The sequence below is a fragment of the Muntiacus reevesi genome, chromosome 13 (assembly GCF_963930625.1).
Source record: "Muntiacus reevesi chromosome 13, mMunRee1.1, whole genome shotgun sequence".
NCBI lineage: Eukaryota > Metazoa > Chordata > Mammalia > Artiodactyla > Cervidae > Muntiacus > Muntiacus reevesi.
In genome coordinates this window covers 12,008,115-12,027,113 of record NC_089261.1, presented here as the reverse complement: position 1 = coordinate 12,027,113, position 18,999 = coordinate 12,008,115, and the positions used below count along the sequence as shown (strand labels likewise).

The following is an 18,999-nucleotide window of genomic DNA, read 5'->3' as shown; positions in this document are numbered from 1 at the left end:
GCCCCAGGGATGGTGCAGAGGATCAGAACTGGGTAGAGAGCTAATGCTACGGTCTATGGCAAATAAGCATTCTCTCCACTAATAATATCCTCCACCCCCCAGGAGCTGAGGGGCATCGCTCAAGTGGAATGCGGGGCTCAACACCACTAGAAATTCTTGTCCCTGTTGGGGGAAAAAAATCAGTAATTACAAATCCCCTGGAGCCAGCACCCCATTAGCTGCCAGTCTCTATTACTTCCACTGCTCTAATCACGTCAGCAGGCATGAAATTGCCTTTTCACACTTAAAGTTGAAAATGAAAAGCCCCATCTCCCCCCCTCCTCCCTCCCCACCTCCTCTCACATCCTCCCACCTTAGCTGGTTTGTTCAGAAGAGCAGAGAAGGATGAATTTGAAAGCAACTGGAAGCGGGCGTCTTGTGAGAAAGAAGAGGGAGTGGCCGGGGAAACATGGATGGAAACATGCCTTGCTTTGGATCAGGGGCCTCTGGGGATGAACAAATGTTAACACACTCAAAGGAAGAAAGATCAATATGGCAGCCAGTCTACCAGACGGTTCCCCGGGATGTCTGCCTCCTGGTATTCACTCTCCCTGTGTTGTCTTCTTTCACATTGAATCCCAGCTGGTGCTGTGTGACCAGCTAAATACAATGGGTGTGACCGTGGGTGACTTCCAAGGTTAGGTCGTGAAAGACATTGCAACTTCTGCCTTGGTCTCTTGGGTCATTCAGTCTAGGGGAAGTCAAATGCCATGTCATGAGGACACTCAAACACCCCTGTGGAGAGGAACTGAGCCCTCGCACCCCCTCCCCACCACCTACCAGCCAACGCCAACTTGCCAGTGACCCTCTAGCCTTTGTCAAACCTTCAGATGGCCTCAGCCCCAGCCAACGTATGAATGCAGCTCTGTCAGGACCACCTAGCCAAGCCACTCTCAAGTATCTACCAACAAAATCTGCAAGAGGTAATAAGCAACTACTGCTGTTGAAGCCACTGTGCTTGATGTGATTTGTTCTGTAGCATTGTTTTGTTCAGTTGCTAAGTCGTGTCTCTTTGTGACCCTATGAACTTCAGTATGCCAGGCTTCCCTGTCCTTCTCATCTCTTTGAGTTTGCTCAAACCCATGTCCACTGAGCCAGTGATGCCATCCAACCATCTCATCCTCTGTCATCCCCTTCTCCTCTTGCCCTCAATCTTTCCCAGCATCAGGGTCTTTTCCAATGAGTCGACTCTTCACATCAGGTGGCCAAAGTATTGGAGCTTCAGCTTCAGCAACATTAGATAATTGGAAAAATCAACCTAGCAGTGGATATAGACGGGGTGGAACAAAGCCCCATCTACAATGCCTATGTTCATTTTCGATTGCTGCATAACAAGTTATTACAAACTTAAGGGCTTTACACAACACACGTTTATTATGTCACAGTTTCCATGTTGGGAGTCCAGGCATGGCTTTGGGTCCTCTGCGCAGCATCTTACAAGGCTGCAATCAGATGTCAGATGGGTCAGATTCCAGATGGCTCCAGATGGCCCAGATTGTATCTGGAGGTTTTCTAGGCGGAAGAACAAGCTTCCAGGTAAATCTAACTCATTTCCCAGCAGCTATGTGACCTAAGACTCCAACTTCTTGTTGGCTGTTGGCAAGAGGTCACTTCCATGTCCTGGAGGCACGCTGCAATTCCTAACCAAGCGGACTTTAACTTCATCCCATGGGCCACTTCCTTCATCAAGTATGTAAGGTGACTCTGCCGTTCCAGTCAAGTGAGACAGAGTCTTACATAATATGATGTAATCACAGGGCTGAGGTCCCATCCCATTTGCAGTATTCCATAGGTTAGAAACACAACCCTGGTCCTGCACACCCTCAAGGCAAGGAGGTTACACAAAGACATGAACACCAGGAGGGGAGGGCCAAAGGGGATCACCTGAAAGCCTGTCTTACACAGCCTCCCTATGGGGTCCTTCCAGCCTTCTTGAATGCTCCCTGTGATGAAGACCTCACTCTCTCATAAGAAGTCTATGCCGTTCTGTTGAAAACATCTTCCTCAAGGTATGCTAATATCCCTCAGCCTGATATTTCCTCCCATCAATTGCAAAGCATACACTGGACTCCTGTATGAGGAAGACCACCCATCCTTCCCAAAGAGCCCTAGTTACAACCTCATCCAGCCACCTCCCCAGGTCCCTCTGGTTTTCCACGGAAATGATTGTCTCAACTACTCCTCTTCTTCCTCCTTCATCCCCACTTCTCCTTCTTCATCCTCTTCTAATCCCCCTCCACATATTAAAAGTGAAGTGAAACTGTTAGTTGCTCAGTCGTGTCTGACTCTTTGTGACCCCATGGACTGTAGCCCTCAAGTCTCCTCTGTTCACGGAATTCTCCAGGCAAGAATACTGGAGTGGGTTGCCATTCCCTTCTCCAGGGCATCTTCCTGAACCAGTGATAGAACCTGGGTCTTCTGCATTGCAGGCAGATTCTTTACTGTCTGAGCCAACAGGAAGTCTCCATGTATCTCCTGCCTTTAAAAAGCAGCTCAGAGACCCAGACAGAGCACACATGAGATGCTGGGTTATATACCCAGTAGAGATCCTTTCATGGACACATTCCTACAGCTCACAGTCTGGGCAGGGGTATGGTCAGATCTGAAGTCAAAGCCTCTAACCCCACCATGCAACTCTCTGGAATTAGCATGCACAGGAAACGCACAACTCCAGAAATACAAGCAGGAATAGGGGTCCCCAAGAGGCCTACCTAGGATAATTGCCTCCATCTGCAGATGAGCAGAAGGCCTGCTGGAGCTCCCAGCATCTCTCCAGACCTTACCCACTCCCCGTCCTCTGCTCCAAAACACGAAGTTGACAAACAACTCATCTAGTGTTTGAAAATGTCACCAATTGGTCCCAGTGGGGATTCGCAAGCCTCCTGTGGATTTTCATGTTTTAATTTCAAAAGCAAACAGAGGGAAACAAAGTGGTTTTTCAAACCAAAGCCTTTGCTCTGAAGGGGGAGAATGGCCGTATCTGGGCCTCCTGTGGGCTGGGGAGCATTGTGAACATGGGGGCCTTGAGAATACACTAGTGACAAGAAGGTGGCACCCTTGCTATGGATTCAGGCTCCACGTCCTTAAGACCAAAGTCCAGTGTTGGGATCTCATTAAAGACCAAAAGAGAGTCACTCAGTCGTGTCTGACTCTTTGCAACCCCATGGACTGCAGCCTGCCAGGCTCCTCTGTCTATGGAATTCTCCAGGCCAGAATACTGGAGTGGGCAGCCATTCCCTTTTCCAGGGGATTGTCCCAACCGAGGGATCGAACCCAGGTCTCCCACACTGCAGGCAGATTCTTTACCATCTGAGCCACAAGGGAAGCCAAAAGTGGAGACCAAAGTGTTGCCTCCTTGGACAAGCTCCTCAGAGCATTGTATCCAATTCAGTAAATGCCTAGAGGGCCTGCTGCACACCAGCTTGAGTCCTCCTTGACCTAGTGGGGTTTAAGATCCAAATCCTGGGTCTGTTGCTTATTAGCAGTGTGCATTAGGGCCGGGTACCAGCCTGAATGTCTGTTTCAGATCTGTTAAGTGAGAAGGATTTCATGTCTGTTTCCTGCCAGGACACTCAGAGGCTACTCCTCTTTAAAAAAAATAAAAAATCATTTATTTCTTTAGCTGTGCCAGGTCTTAGCTGCATCACCCAGGACCCTTGATCCTCTGTCTTCACAGCAGCATGTGGAACCTTTAGCTGCGAACTCTGTGAGATCTAGTTCCCTGACCAGGGATCAGACCTGGGCCCCCTGCATTGGGAGTGAGAAGTCTTACCCACTTAGTCCCTCAGAGGCTACCCCTGACCCTCAGTGGGTGCATGAGGAAACACCCCTGGCTTAGTGGCTGAGGCAGGTCAGGGCAGAGAGGGCAGACCCATCTCCACTCTTATTCACATACTTAGGACAAGGCTTCCTGGAGAAATATGAAGGGTACCTGCCTCTTATTCCTCCAAATTGTCTAAGCTGTTTGTATAGTTCCCTGAAGGGATCTCAAAGGGTTGCAGGTGAGTGGGCCATGGAGGGACAGAGTGGACAGGGAACCAAGCCCTCCATCCTCATTTCAGCCCAGATGGCAATGCTGGATTCCCACTAACAAAGCAAGGATACTAATTAAAAAGAGAGTGAGCAAAAATAATTTTTAAGAATTTAATATTTAATAAAACTATGAGATCTATTTTATCACATTGGTGACCTCAATACTTCACCCTTCTAAGGATCCATGCCCTTTGCCATGTGGATTTAAAATTGCTTTCACCCAAAGGACAGAGTCTATTTCTCAACCGTTGAATCCCGCATGGAATTGTGGCTTACTTTGGCCAATAAAACACAGGGGAGAGATGGGCCATCCCGGGGCTAAGCCTGAAAAAGCCTTGTATGTTTCTATTTACTTTCGTCACTGAAACAAAAAGCTCAGGACAGGAGGAGAGGTACGCAGAGCTGAGTCATTCCAGCCACAGCGTCTTAGATCAGCTGACAGTTTGATGCACAAGAGAGCCCAGCCAAGATCAGCAGAACCACCAGCCAGGCCCAGGTTCCAGAAAATAAATCATCATTGTTCTATGCCACTGAGTTTTTCTTTTTTTAATAATTATTTATTTTTAATTAGAGGATAATTGCTTTACAACATTGTGTTGGTTTCTGCCGTATATCAACATGAATCAGCCATAGGTCTATGTGTGTTTCTTCTCTCTGGAATCTTCTTCCCACCTCCAACTCCATCCCACCCGTCTAGGTTGTCACAGAGCATCAGATTCCACTGTGGCAACAACAACAAAGTGAAGCTTGCTAAACTCGCTACATTTACTTTATAGTTTGATATTATTTTAACTTACAGTTGCACCGTGATACGTTTAATGCTTTCAGCCACTAAAGATCTTTATCCAGCTCCACTCTTTATCTGTCTTATATATTTAGCTTCTGAATAAAACTGTATTCACAGAAAGAATTTTGCTGCTAATAAAAGAGGAGTCGGGTGGGGAGGGAGGTGGGAGGGGGGATCGGGATGGGGAATACGTGTAACTATATGGCTGATTCATGTCAATGTATGACAAAACCCACTGAAATGTTGTAAAGTTATTGGCCTCCAACTAATAAAATAATATTAAAAAAAAATAAAATATAAAAAAATAAAATGAAAAAAAAAAAAAAAAAAAGTCTAAAGATCACTGCAGTTGACCTGCTCATTTTCCAGATGCCCAACCCTCAAAAGAGGGAAGGGAATTGCCAAAAGAGCTGTGTGGGAAGGATATGGTCAGAGGCTCGAGAAACCAGCATTCTGGGTGCGCTTCATCTGTGACCTGAATGTACCTGCTCAGGTGCATCTAGAGACTGTTGAAAGGAACCCTCCCCAACAAACCAGCACCAGTGGCCTCTAATACAAAAGGTAACTAGTCCTGACTCCAGGTGGAAGCCCCTCACAGATGTTCCCCAATCCCCCAAACACTGCAAAGCACAGACTCCCAGCTTCTTTCTGCCTCCTACCTTGATTCTTCGTTTCATGCACACAATAGCCACATAATAAATACCCACCAGATGTCTCTATTAATATATTATAACTCCCCAAAGGAGTGGGATGATGGAAATGCTGTCAGGGCATGAAGGCTCTGAAGCATTAAACAGTGGTGGTGTGCAGAAAATTAATCCTTTTTCTTTTCTTTCTTCTTATCCCCTCCCTTCCCCCAGGATGCCGACAGAAGCAGGTGTCAGCAGGAAGTCTCTTTACAGCTCAGAGAATGAGATTTTAATGAATCCTGAAGGGGAGGGTGTGGAAGGAGAGACATCCACAGCACAGAACATTTTATACAAATCCTGCTGGTATAAAGGCTCTTTTGGATGAGATTTACCCCTACCAGACTCAAGGGGGTGCCAAAAGGATGCTGTGGTTTCCTAACTCCCTTCAGAAAGCTAAGGGGATCTCGAGATCCTGGCAATCTTTTAAACCAGACTAAGTTCCATTCAGCTTTCCTAAAATCCCATGCTCTCTCTCCTATTTAGACTTTGTGTACGCTGTTTCCTTACCTGAAATTCCACTGTCTTTTCTCTATCTTTTAATTCCTTCACACAATCTCAGCTTACAAAATACTTCTTCCAAGAAACTTCCCCATCGTTGTACTCCCACAGGACGCCGTGATTCTGCTACTATAGCTCCTTGCACAATAAAGTATATTTGTTGGTGACTGACTACTTATTTGTTTGTAAACCCTTCTTGGGTTTGGACCTAACAGAAGCAGAAGATATTAAGAAGAGGAGGCAAGGATACACAGAAGAACTATACAAAAAAGACCTTAATAACCCAGATAACCACAATGGTGTGATCACTCACCTAGAGCCAGACTTCCTGGAGGCGAAGTCAAGTGGGTCTTAGGAAGCATCACTACAAACAAAGCTAGAGGAGGTGATGGAATTCCAGTTGAGCTATTTCAAATCCTAAAAGATGATGCTGTGAAAGTGCTGCACTCAACACGCCAGCAAATTTGGAAAACTCAGCAGTGGCCACAGGACTGGAAAAGGTCAGTTTTCATTCCAATCCCAAAGAAAGGCAATGCCAAAGTCTGTTCAAACTACCGCACAATTGCACTCATCTCACACACTAGCAAAGGAATGCTCAAACTTCTCCAAGTCAATCTTCAACAGTACGTAAACTGGGAACTTCCAGATGTTCAAACTGGATTTAGAAAAGGCAGAGGAACCAGAGATCAATTTGCCAACTTCTGCTGGATCATAGAAAAAGCAAGAGAATTCCAGAAAAATATCTGCTTCTGTTTCACTGACTGCACTAAAGCCTTTGACTGTGTGGATCACAACAAACTGTGGAAAATTCTTCAAGAGATGGGAATACCAGACCACCTGACCTGCCTCCTGAGAAATCTGTATGCAGATCAAGAAGCAGTTAGAACCAGACATGGAACAATGGACTGGTTCAAAATGGGGAAAGGAGTATGTCAAGCCTGTATATTGTCACCCTGCTTATTTTAACTTGTATGCAGAGTACCTCATGCGAAATGCTGGGCTGGATGAAGCACAGGCTGGAATCAAAATTGCAGGGAGAAATATCAATAACCTCAGATATGCAGATGACACCACCCTTATGGCAGAAAGCGAAGAGGAACTAAAGAGCCTCTTCATGAAGGCGAAAGAGGAGAGTGAAAAAGCTGACTTAAAACTCAACATTCAAAAAGTAAGATTATGGCCTCTGGTCCCATCACTTCATGGCAAATAGATGGGGAAACAATGGAAAAGATGACAGACCTTATTTTCTTGGGCTCCAAAATCACTGCAAATGATGACTATAGCCATGAAATTAAAAGATGCTTGCTCCTTGGAAGAAAAGCTATGATAAACCTAAACAGCATGTTAAAAATCAGAGACATTGCCGACAAAGGTCCATATAGTCAAAGCTATGGTTTTTCCAGTAGTCATGTATGGATGTGAGAGTTGGACCATAAAGGAAGCTGAGCGCTGAAGAACTGATGCTTTTGAACTGTGGTGCTTTTGAACAGTCCTAAATATTCATTGGAAGGACTGATGCTGAAGCTGAAGCTCCAGTACTTTGGTCACGTGATGCAAAGAACTGACTCACTGGAAAAGACCCTGATGCTGGGAAAGATTGAAGGCGGGAGAAGAAGGGGACAACAGAGGATGAGATGGTTGGATGGCATCACCAACTCGATGGACATGAGTTTGAGCAAGCTCTGGGAGTTGGTGATGGACAGGGAAGCCTGGCGTGCTGCAGTCCATGGGGGTCACAGAGAGTTGGACACTACTGATGACTGAACTGAACTGAACTGAAACCCTTCTAGACATCCACTCAGACTTTGACTAACCTTGTATTCCTGATGCTTAGCACAGTGCATGATACATACTAAGCACTGGCTATTTGTTAATGAAGGGAAAAAGGGAAGGGAGGGAGAGGGAGGAGGAGAGGATGGAAAGCATGAAGCAGGGAGGGAAGGAGCATGAACATATATCCTACCTTTCAACTTTCAGCATTCAGGAAGCCTAAAGTTCTTAGGACCCTCTAAAGTCATGAACTTCTCTCTTGCAATGTTCGTATTTATAATCAGACATCTCAGCATCTCTACTAGCATGTCTGAATGATATACTCACAATATTCATAAAAAGATACTGACCAGTATCAACCAACAATAGAAAATGTAGAACACACACCATATATATGTAATATATATATATGCACACACACAATGTATACATACAAAGTATATATATATTTGCATGTATATAGTGTACATATATAAGCACAAACACAAGGGTAAGGTAAGGTTGTAATCCACACCTTCTTCTGACTTTGTTTGGTGCTTTACAGAAGTTGTGACTAACCTAGACAGCATATTAAAAAGCAGAGACATTACTTTGTCAACAAAGGTCCATCCAGTCAAGGCTATGGTTTTTCCAGTGGTCATGTATGGATGTGAGAGTTGGACTATAAAGAAAGCTGAGCACCAGAGATTTGATGCTTCTGAACTGTGGGTTTGGACATGGGTTTGGGTGGACTCCAGGAGCTGGTGATGGACAGGGAGGCCTGGCGTGCTGCGGTTCATGGGGTTGCAAAGAGTCGGACACGACTGAGCAACTGAACTGAACTGAAGCTTTCCCATGCATCTCATTTGACTGCACCGCCTCCCAGTGAAGGTGCAAGGGCAGGGTTAACATAGCTAGGAGTTTTGTGCATGCTCAGTTGCTAAGTCATGTCTGACTCTTTGCAACCCCATGGTCTGTAGCCCTCCAGGCTCCTCTGTCTATGGGATTTTCCAGGCAAGAATACTGGAGTGGTAGCCATTTCTTCCTCCAGAGGGTCTTCCCAGCCCAGGGATTGCATTGGCAGGTGGATTCTTTACCACTGAGCCACCTGGATTAACATAACCATGTTATAAAGGAGAAGGCCGGGGTTCAAGGAAGTGACACTGAGTCCCAGGGCAGAACTTAGACCTGGGTGTTCTGAGGCCAGGCTCAGTGTTCTGCTTGTGGATCTGTGATAACTTCCCTACCGTGGGAAGAGTAAAAATGACCTTCCACAGTCTCCCAATGTGGACACACAACCAAAACTCCATCTGCTTTGAGCCTAACTGTTCATTTAATGGACCCAGCATCCAATCTGTCATGCATATTTAGGAAATGAATCTAATTTAAAACAAACGTTATGAGCAAAGATGAGACCTCTGAGTCAAAGGCATTTCATTGGGAAATCAGGCTGACCTCCCATGAGGTGGCAGAGACCATGTATTTAGCATATAACTTCCCGCAAGCTCTGTTCTGTTCTTCATCATCTTTGATTAATGACAACAGTCATTTGAGTTATTATTTTCTTTATCTAAGAACAGTGTTCCCAGGCAAAATGCAAAAGAAACAGAAGGTGGCTAATAAACTTGCGAATCCCACAAGCTGCTAACAAAAACTAAATTGAGGGCTCCCCTAAGGAATGTTTTCCATCCTTTTATCAAGAATTTTTTTCTTGAAATTTCATATTTTTTTCTCAAGAAGGGTGTGCTTTCTTTTTTTTTAACAACTTGGATTTTTTTTTATTAGCTATGTAAAACATGCTAGTTCCTTTTTGAACCATCTCTTTTTAGGGGCAAGCCACTTTCATCAGAAAAGAGATAAAATTTAGTCTGTAGAAAAATAAAAGTACCACAAAATACTCACTGCTCTTTATCACTGAAGGTAGGCAAAGAAGGGAGAGAAAGAAAAAAAATGAATAAAGTTAGGGAGAAAAAACATCTTGTAACAATATCAGCACTGGATGCAACCACCACACAGTTCAGTTTAAATTACAATGACCTACTTTCATTTTTTATCAGTCATTATTATCTTGTTTTAGCACATCTAAAACATGGTTGCTGTAGGGTTCCACAGCTTTGAGGAACATGACCCATCAGTTCAGTTTATTAATTAACCCATCTGATCATTTATGTATTTGAATAATATTTTTTTGGCACTAAAGAGGAATCATTTAATGATAACAAGGCCACCACCATTCTTATTTTCTGTTGTTTCAAACACTGAGAGTTCAGGAGCACATTGTTATTGTTTAGTCGCTAAGTCGTGTCCAACTCTTTGTGACCCCATGGACTGTAGCCCACCAGGCTTCTCTGTCCATGGGGTTTCCCAACAAGAATACTGGACTGGGTTGCCATTTCCTTCTCCAGGGGATCTTCCCAACTCAGGGATCGAAACTGCATCTCCTGCATTGGCAGGCGGATTCTTTACCACTGAGCCACCAGGGAAGTTCTAAGGAGCACGGTAAGAAGGGGCAAAGAGCCCTGAACAAGCAGAACTCACAGAGCCCCATTTGGGGAAGCAAGTTCTTCCATTCTAAAGAGAAGGCCAGCCTCTCCATTTACTACTAGTCATGCTACCACAGACAGGTCACATCTTCCCTTTGTGCCTCGGTTTCCACCTCTGGTCTCTGCCACTCTCAGGCTTGCAGACTTGAAAGCCACAGGGAATAATCAACTATCAGAGACAGCATTTCTCCCCATGTATCCCCAACATAGAGAACTGAAACCCTGGTCCACCCGTGCAAGAAAGAAATACATTCTCTTCTTTTAAACACAATCATAATCGTCTTCCAAACACCATCATTGGATTCAAGAAGACTGAGAGAGGAAGGCATTTGAAAATCACAAAGGCAGTAAGTGTATCTGGCTAGCCAGCAGTTAATTAAGACTAGATTTCTTAATTTACTGGAGAAAGACATTAGAGAATCATCTGCATTAGCACATCATCACTGCCGCAGACTAGATAGCATGTGTGATGACTATAATTCACCCATTAACATTTATTGGAAAATAATTTTAATATCTGAAGAAAATGCAGTAGCAATCAAGCCAACCAGATGCATTAGGAAAGCCAAGATGTTTCACAGGAGCCCGGGAGCACTTTAAGGAAATAGCATCCAGACTGCTTGAATAATTCTAATTTAATTGTAAGGCAAATTGTTTGGCTTCATATTGACTAAAGTAAACTGTGATGGATGGGGTTTTAATTAACCAACATTTCTTATAAAATAAATATTTTACCCCATCCACCTTCAGGCAACTGTTTATCTCACAGAGAGACAGTTTTTGGCTGATAAGACATTCTTTGCCAAATGAGTTTGGTATCAAGAGAATGTTCATGGGAAGGACTTGGAAACTAGAAGTTTCCTTTCAAAATGGAAACCAACAGAGTTCAATAATGTCTTCAAAACTGTTAAACTCATAGAACTAGAGGAGGTTTTAGGTGGAAATAGTAAACAGACAGGGATTTTGCTTCAGAGAATATGAGTGGACTAAATATTCTGAAAGACCCTCATCAATATATAATTAGAACCTTGATAATTAAGGGCAAATCTTATTAACAGAGTTCTAGGATTGCTAGAAAGTAAAGGAATTCTCCAAAACCCCTCTACCTTTGAAACAAACAGACAAAATAGACTTCATCGAAATAAAAAATGTTTCCTCTTCAAAAGACGGTTATGAAAAAGAAAATGCAAGTCATAGACTGAGAAAAACATGTGCAAAATGTGTCTCCAACAAACAACTTTTATCTACAGCACATTAAAAAAAATGTAAAACTTAATAACAAGAAGATAAAAGACCTGATTTTTAAATGGACAAAGTGTTTAAACAGACACTTTAACAAAGAGGTTATATGAAAGTCAAACTTACATAAAAAGATGTTCAATTCATTACTCATTAAGGGGAGTGCAAATTAAAATCACAAAACAAATACCACTATGCACATATAGAATGTTAAAATGGAAAAGACAAATTGTAGCAAGTGCCGGTGAGAAAGGAGAAGAGGGAATTCTCATACACTTCTGGTGGAAATTTAAAGTGGTACAAGCAATCTGAAAAACAGTTTGCAAGTTTTTTTAGAAGTTAAACATTTACCTACTAAGCCACTGAGACATTTTCCTCCTAGGTATTTCCTTAAGAGAAATACAAGTATATGTCTATATAAATTTTACTTGTACTAGCCAAAAAAACTAGAAACAACCCAAATGTCCATCAACAGAAGAATGGATAAACAGACTGTAGTACAACCACACAATGAAATTTTACTTTTTTTAGCAATAAAAGGAATAAACTATTGATATGAATAACAATATGAATGGATCATGATTTAATTATGCCAAGTGAAAGAAGACACCGTCCCTTAAAGAGATGATTCCATTTACACAATTACTTAGGGATGGGTGGTGACAGGGAGGGGCAAAGGGGAATGAGTATGCATATAAGTGTAAAAATGATCAAATTGTACTTTAGATGTGTAGTATTGGAGGTACATTATTTATACCTTCATAAGGCAATTTTTTTTTTAATAGAAAAAGAAAACCTAGCAAACTGAATCCAGAACTGGGAGCTCTGAAGAGGAAACCATTGTGTCCCAGAGACTGACTCTGAGCTCCTAACTAGATGAAGATGCTGAATCTGGGACCCCTAAGGAAGCTCAGATCACATCCTTGGTGAGTAGCACACACTTCCTGGCAGAAGCAAATGCAAATCTCTCCAAAGAAAATATTCTCATGGTAGATCCCCAGGATTCTCACGGGTTGAGCTCACAATAAAACATTACCAAGCCTTCAGGATAAAGAAGCTGTGGTACATATACACAATGGAATACTACTTGGCCATAAAAAAGGACATATTTGAGTCAGTTCTAATGAGGTGGATGAACCTAGAGCATATGAAGTAAGTCAGAAAGAGAAAAACAAATATCATTTATTAACATATACATATATGGAATCTAGAAAGATGGTACTGATGAGCCTATTTGCAGGGCAGCAAGGGAGACGCAGACATAGAGAAGAGACTAATGGACAAGGGTGGTAGGGAGGGTAAGACGAATGGACAGAGCAGCATGGAGGCATATACATCACCATATATAAAAGAGACAGCCAATGGGAATTTGCTGAATGACTCGGGGAACTCAAACTTGGGCTCTGTAACAATCTAGAGAGGTGGGAAAGGGTTGGAGGTGGGAGGGAAGGTCAAGATGGAGGGGACATATGTACACCTATGGCAAATCCATATTGATGTATGGCAGAAATCAAACCAGTATTGTAAAGCAATTATCCTTCAATTAAAAATAAATAAATTTTAAAAATTACCAAGCATTCAAAAAATAAGGTCTTTGAGTGAAAATCTTCAGTGGTGATAAACAATAGACATAGACTGTCAAGGTCTTTAGGTGGTGGTACGCTGGTGAATGTTTAACAGTTGCACTTCTAGAGAAAAACCCCAGCGAGGCTGATTTCGGGTACCTATATGATATCACTAAATGCAAAGCTGGGAGGAAACATGCAGTAGCGTACTAATATACAGTATTTCACTAAACAAGTATCACAGACAACAAGTAACACAGAGAATAGCAAAATGTAGTAAAATAAGTAAGAAATTATTAATGTTGAGTAGTCACCACCCTTGCCTAATTTAATTATAAAACTATACAACTTAATTTTTAATAACAGTCATATTTAACAATCGACTTGCAAAATTCCTGCAAATTTAACAACGGCTCTAAGGAACCAGCATGGTACAGAGCCAATACACCACCAATTCAGGTATAGTAACTATTTAATGCAGAATGTGAAGTTATTTTTATGTGAATTTCCCAATTTTTAAATGATCAGGCCAAAACTAAAGAATACATTTCTGCAAGTCAGAGTCAGCTGGTGGCCTGTCAGTTTGCAACCTCTGATTGAGTCCAACTTCCTTATTTAATTGATAATAAACTGAGGCCCAAAGAAGGGAAATAGACTCACCCGGTAAATTAGTTCAGATTTAGGACCAGAATCAAGTCTGATTCTAATCAACAGGTTAGTGCTCTTTCCATTTCACCAGACCACCTTTCATTTAGGGCATGGAGCTCAGAGTTTCATCTTGTTACTCCAACCTTTCAAAGTAGTAAAATCAGTGGAGGAGTTTCCATGACAGAACTCCCACCAGCTTCTTTTTTCCCCCACCCCAGAGATGGAAGTTCTCTTTTTTTCCCTACTACTCCTCTCCTCCTTGAAGTGTAGATCAGGACCTCATTGCCCCTAAGCAGAAGACTTCCAGGACCCAGTGACTTACTTTGATTGCAGGGGTCGGTCACTGGGATACATCCAACGGCTTGAGCTGCTGCTGAACACGGTGTCAGTCATGGCAGAAGCCCAGAACTCCTGGAAAACATCAGTCCAGAAAGGTCATCATGCAAACGGTCATTCAGTCACTCCTTACTTCTCAGGGCCCTTATCTATGTCTGAGGGGCATGGGAGGAAACAGAGCCTCACCCAGCTTCCCCGCTCTCTAGACGGGGCCTTCAGGACCAAGCAGGGACACTGTCACAGCCTCTTCTGGCAGAAATGATCAGAATGAAGAACTCGTTCCCTTTAATCTGTGTTCCTCCCATTCATTTTTGATGCAAGAGGAAGGGTGTGTATGTGCATGCTAAGTCGCTTTAGTTGTGTCCAACTCTCTGCCCCCGCCCGCCATGGACTGTAGCCCGCCAGATTCCTCTATCCGTGGGGATTCTCCAGGCAAGGATACCGGACTATTGCCAAGAATACTGGAGGGTTGCCATGCTCTCCTCCAGGGGATCTTCCCCACCCAGGGATCAAATCTGCATCTCTTTTGCCTCCTGCAGGTGGGCTCTTTAACACTAGAGCTACCTGGGAAGCCCAAGAGGAAGAGCTCTCAACTCCAATCCAGGATATTTCTACTAGAGGATGGCATCTGGCTCATGTACTAGTCAACTTGGCCTTGGGTAGGTAAAAAAAAAAAAAAAAGCAAAACCTGTCTCTCAGAGTTTTGAGGTCTCAAATGCTGCAGTCATCCCTGGCTTGCTTTCTTTTTAATACTCTACACCCAAGTCATCAGAAAGTCACAGCTTGACTGTCATAGAGCCAGAATCTTCCCAATGTTCTCTGCCCAATTTGCTTATGGGCTGATCCAAATCTCTGCTGCCCCAGCCTGCCTTACTTCAGGAGCCTCTTCAACTGTCTCCCTGCTTCTGCTCTTGGCCCACCTCAGTCTATGCTCTACACAGTGACCAGGGAGATGGTCACAGACATAAACCACAGTTTGTGAAAACAGTTGGAATCTCCCACTAAAATGTAAGCCTCTTGCAGAACTCTTCCTGTTCTGTTCTCTGTTTAATCTCCAATACCCAGCATAGCTCCTGGCATGGGGAAGGCATTTAGTAAATAATTATTGAATGCGTGAATGAGTCTTCATCAATGCTAAGCAAGTCCAGCTGAACTTAGGCGAACTTGTGTTCTTTCTGGACCTCCACTCCTCCCTGCTCCCCCAGGTATAGCCAAAGAGGAAGGGGAAAGAGACTATGGAGATCACATTTAATTTATTGTTTTAAAAAGTTTTGGAAGGTAGGTCATGGGGTCCAGTGGGTCCTGATTTCGCTGAAGTTCTTGTTACATCACAGTCCTTTTCCCTAGGAAGATGAATAGATGAACAGTTGGGAGGGGAACAGGGAGAGAACTGTCTTTCCTATTCTGCAACCAGTGCAATTATTAAATATTCACGTGGGTGGGGTGGGGGTGGAGGGCTCTGATGGTTGGACACAGGAGAGGAAAGACCCCTTACAGAAAAGCCATTTCATCTGCTCCCAGGTGGTTAACATAATCTTCCTAGAATAATATGACCATTTTATTGTTTCCACTCTGAAAACAGAAAAAGGAGCAATGACTCCTGTTGCGAAGGAAATATGCTGAAAAAAACCTTAACTTCTCATTACTGCCTGTGCCAAGAGCTGAATGAGGCTGCCCGGGCCCCCTGGGGTCCTCTGGTCCCTGCTGGGTACCGAGAGCGCGTCAGTCCTCAGTAATGAGCTTCCTCGGCCGCCCTTGACCAGAACAGCCAAGCGTTCATTTGAATGCATTGCCTCCTGAAGCAAGATGCAACAGTGCCCTTGGAGGATCCCAGGAGGCGGGGATGAGGGGATGGGACGGGCGATACACAGTCTCCGCTCAGGAACTCTGATCTCCAAATTCTGATGCTCCGGACAGACACCTGCCCACCCAGCCTGGAGATCACATGCTCTGTTAGAGCCAAAGCCCTGGCTTAAATCTAGTGAGGCAGCGGCAAGTTCAGAAAGCATAAAATAATTACCTTCCCTGGAAGCCAGAGGCTTAGCTCTCTGCTGGGCACCACAGCAAAGGGTCCACACCACAGCCCTGTTGTGAGCGCCAAGGGATGAAAGAAACAACAGCAACAATCACTAGTTCAAATATCAAGGGTTTGGTACCTGCTAACTGCCTTTCAGATTTTATCTCATTTAATCCTCAAAAAGTCCATATAGTCAAAGCTATGGTTTTTCCAGGAGTTATGTATGGATGTGAGAGATGGACCACGAAGAGGGCTGAGCGCCGAAAAATTGATGCTTTCGAATTGTGGGGCTGGAGAAGACTCTTGAGAGTCCCTTGGACAGCAAAGAGATCAAACCAGTCAATCTTAAAGGAAATCAACCCTAAATATTCACTGGAAGGACTGATGCTGAAGCTGAAGCTCCAAACTTTGGCCACCTGATGCAAAGAGCCAACTCATTGGAAAAGACCCTGATGCTGGGAAAGACTGAAGGTAGGAGGAGAAGGGGGCAGAAGAGGATGAGATGGATGGATGGTATCACTGACTCAATGGACATGAGTTTGGGCAAACTCCAGGAAACAGTGAAGGAAAGGGAAGCCTGCTGTGCTGCAGTTCATGGGGTCGCAAAGAGTTGGACACGACATAGCGACTGAACAACAACAATCCTCAAAATAGATTTAGGAGGTAAATGTCCATATCCCATTTCACAGATGAGTAACTGAGTCACAGAGAGTTTAAGTGGATTTCCCAAGGACCTTCTTGAAGCCCTTCAAGGAAGCAATCTAAATGCCTAATAACAAGCACTGGCTAGCAGGATGCTGGTGCATCTGTATGGTGGAGGGCTTCACAGCTGCAAAGAATAATGATAATTTAAGATAGATATGGATTGATCACCAAGATTACTTGTCTAGTGGCCAGGCCAAGACATAGAACACTGTTCAAGAACACTATTGTGTAAACAGGGAAAGTAGGATAATGTGCATGTTTAGGTTGTATATGCATAAAGCATCTCTGAAAAGAACACACAAGAAATGGACAATACCACTGGCCTCTATGGAGGGAGCCTGGGATGTTGGGCCTGAGATGGGAAAAACTGTCACATGATACCCCTTTGTATTTGCAACCATGAAGATGCTTTAGCTATTCAAAAATAAATGTCTTTTTCAAAAGATAATTTTTAAATAATAAATTACTTCAATTTATTGGCTGTCCAATGCATGTAAGATTTAAGACTCTCTCCGTGACCTCAAAGAACTGTCATGACCTTCTACTTGCTACTGTTCCTAGATCTTGGACCATGCTCCAGTCAAGCTGGCTTTTCCAGCTGCCAAGTGTTTGCCTTTGCTGAGTCTCTGCTTTGATAGCTTCTTCCTCTTACTCTTGCATAGCGGGTTTCTGCTCATGCTCTGCTGGTCTCTGCTCAAATGTCACCTCCTCCAAGAAGCCTTCACAGACTACACCCTCTAAGTCACCTCCTCTCACTCCTTACTTAATTCTCATTGTTTGTTTCCTCTATAATATTTATCAAGATATGTAATTATTATTTTTTCTTTACTTATTCGCTGTTTGTTTCACCACCTATTCCATAATATCCATGAGAGATATTATGGGTATGGGTCTGTATTTGTTCAGCAGTGACTCCAGTGCATGTGGAACCAACTTCATGAAGCTTTGGCCTGTACAGTCGCACAGGGACCCATGTCTAGAAGGACCCTGAACTCAGAATGACCCCATCCTTAGAAGAGCCCACACTTGGCTTAATGCTTTGCTGTCATCATCTCAAAATGTTTTACGGTATTTGAACAGGGGCCTTACGTTTTCACTTTGCAGGAGTGTGGTATACAGTAGGTGTTCAATGAATCTCCACATAAGTCCAAGAGCTCAGTGAGTGCGGAAGGTACTCAGTAAATCTGCATGTAAGTGACAGAGCCAGGCCTTGTTCCAGATCTGCTCACCTCCACAGCTTGGTACTAATCTTTAAATCACCTGCATTTTAAAATGACTCAAAGACCCAGTGCCAAGCCCAGAAAAGATTCCAGAACCCTGCCTTTCTCCCTCTGCATTTTGTTCTACCTACTTCTCCCCTGGCTCCCATCAGCACTGTTTGTTAAGGAACTGTGCCTCCATTCCCCAGAATCTCCAAGGTCTTCTGCTGGGTTTAGTTGAATTGAAAAAAAAAAACAAACCCTGACCATCCATCAAGCTTCAGAGTCACAGCAGGTGTCTAAGTGTGATGCGGCGGGGCTGGGCTGGGCTGGTGGCGGCCCTGCACGTGGCACTTCAGGGCACTGCAGGGACCCAGCATGGGCTGCAGCTGTCTGCGTGGAGTTCAATGCCACAGTCAGTCTCCCAGCCCCACAGAGCTGGAATTAAACCAGATGCTTCACAGTAGAACCTGCAGCCACCAGCTTGGATGGTGCCAAATCGGTTCCATCTCTGTGTCTCTTTTCCTGCCCTGTTCCTCTCCCCCTGAGTCCATCCTATCTCTACTCAATTAGGAATCCGGGGTGGAGGGAGTGGGGCGGAATCACTCAGACTGCCTGATGGGATGGGATATGCAACTTACACCAAGGGCTCCAAACAGGAGTGAAATGGGGCTGGGGGGACTTCACTGACAGCATCCAGGCTGAAAGTATGTTTTGTTTGGCCCATGCAATAGTTTTTAAAAGTAAGAGTAAGCTAGTATTTTAAAGGCACAGGATTTAATTAAAAATACAGATTGCCAGCTTCTCTTGAGAAACGGGAAGAATAAAAGAAATTTATAGAACATCTATTACTCTGTGGCAGACACTGGTCTAGGCACTAGGGATACGGCATTAAAACAAATAGAAAAGGAAAATCTTTGTCCTCATGGAGCTTCCCTTCTAGTGGGGAAACA

General features: G+C 43.8%; 1 protein-coding gene across 2 annotated transcripts in view; it reads right to left on the bottom strand.

The window, feature by feature from the left end:
- The window catches only part of RPH3A (rabphilin 3A), a 59,939-nt gene extending 45,757 nt beyond the window's left edge, over positions 1 to 14,182 (bottom strand). The window contains exons 1-2 of one of the 2 annotated variants that reach the window (XM_065904740.1): positions 14,112 to 14,182; positions 9,697 to 9,708 (exon numbers count right to left, since the gene is read on the bottom strand). In XM_065904740.1, coding sequence (XP_065760812.1) covers positions 9,697 to 9,708; positions 14,112 to 14,182 — 83 coding nt within the window. The remainder of the gene's footprint in view (positions 1 to 9,696; positions 9,709 to 14,111) is intronic. The other variant, XM_065904739.1, reaches the window with a different exon arrangement.
- Positions 14,183 to 18,999: the final 4,817 nt, after the last annotated feature.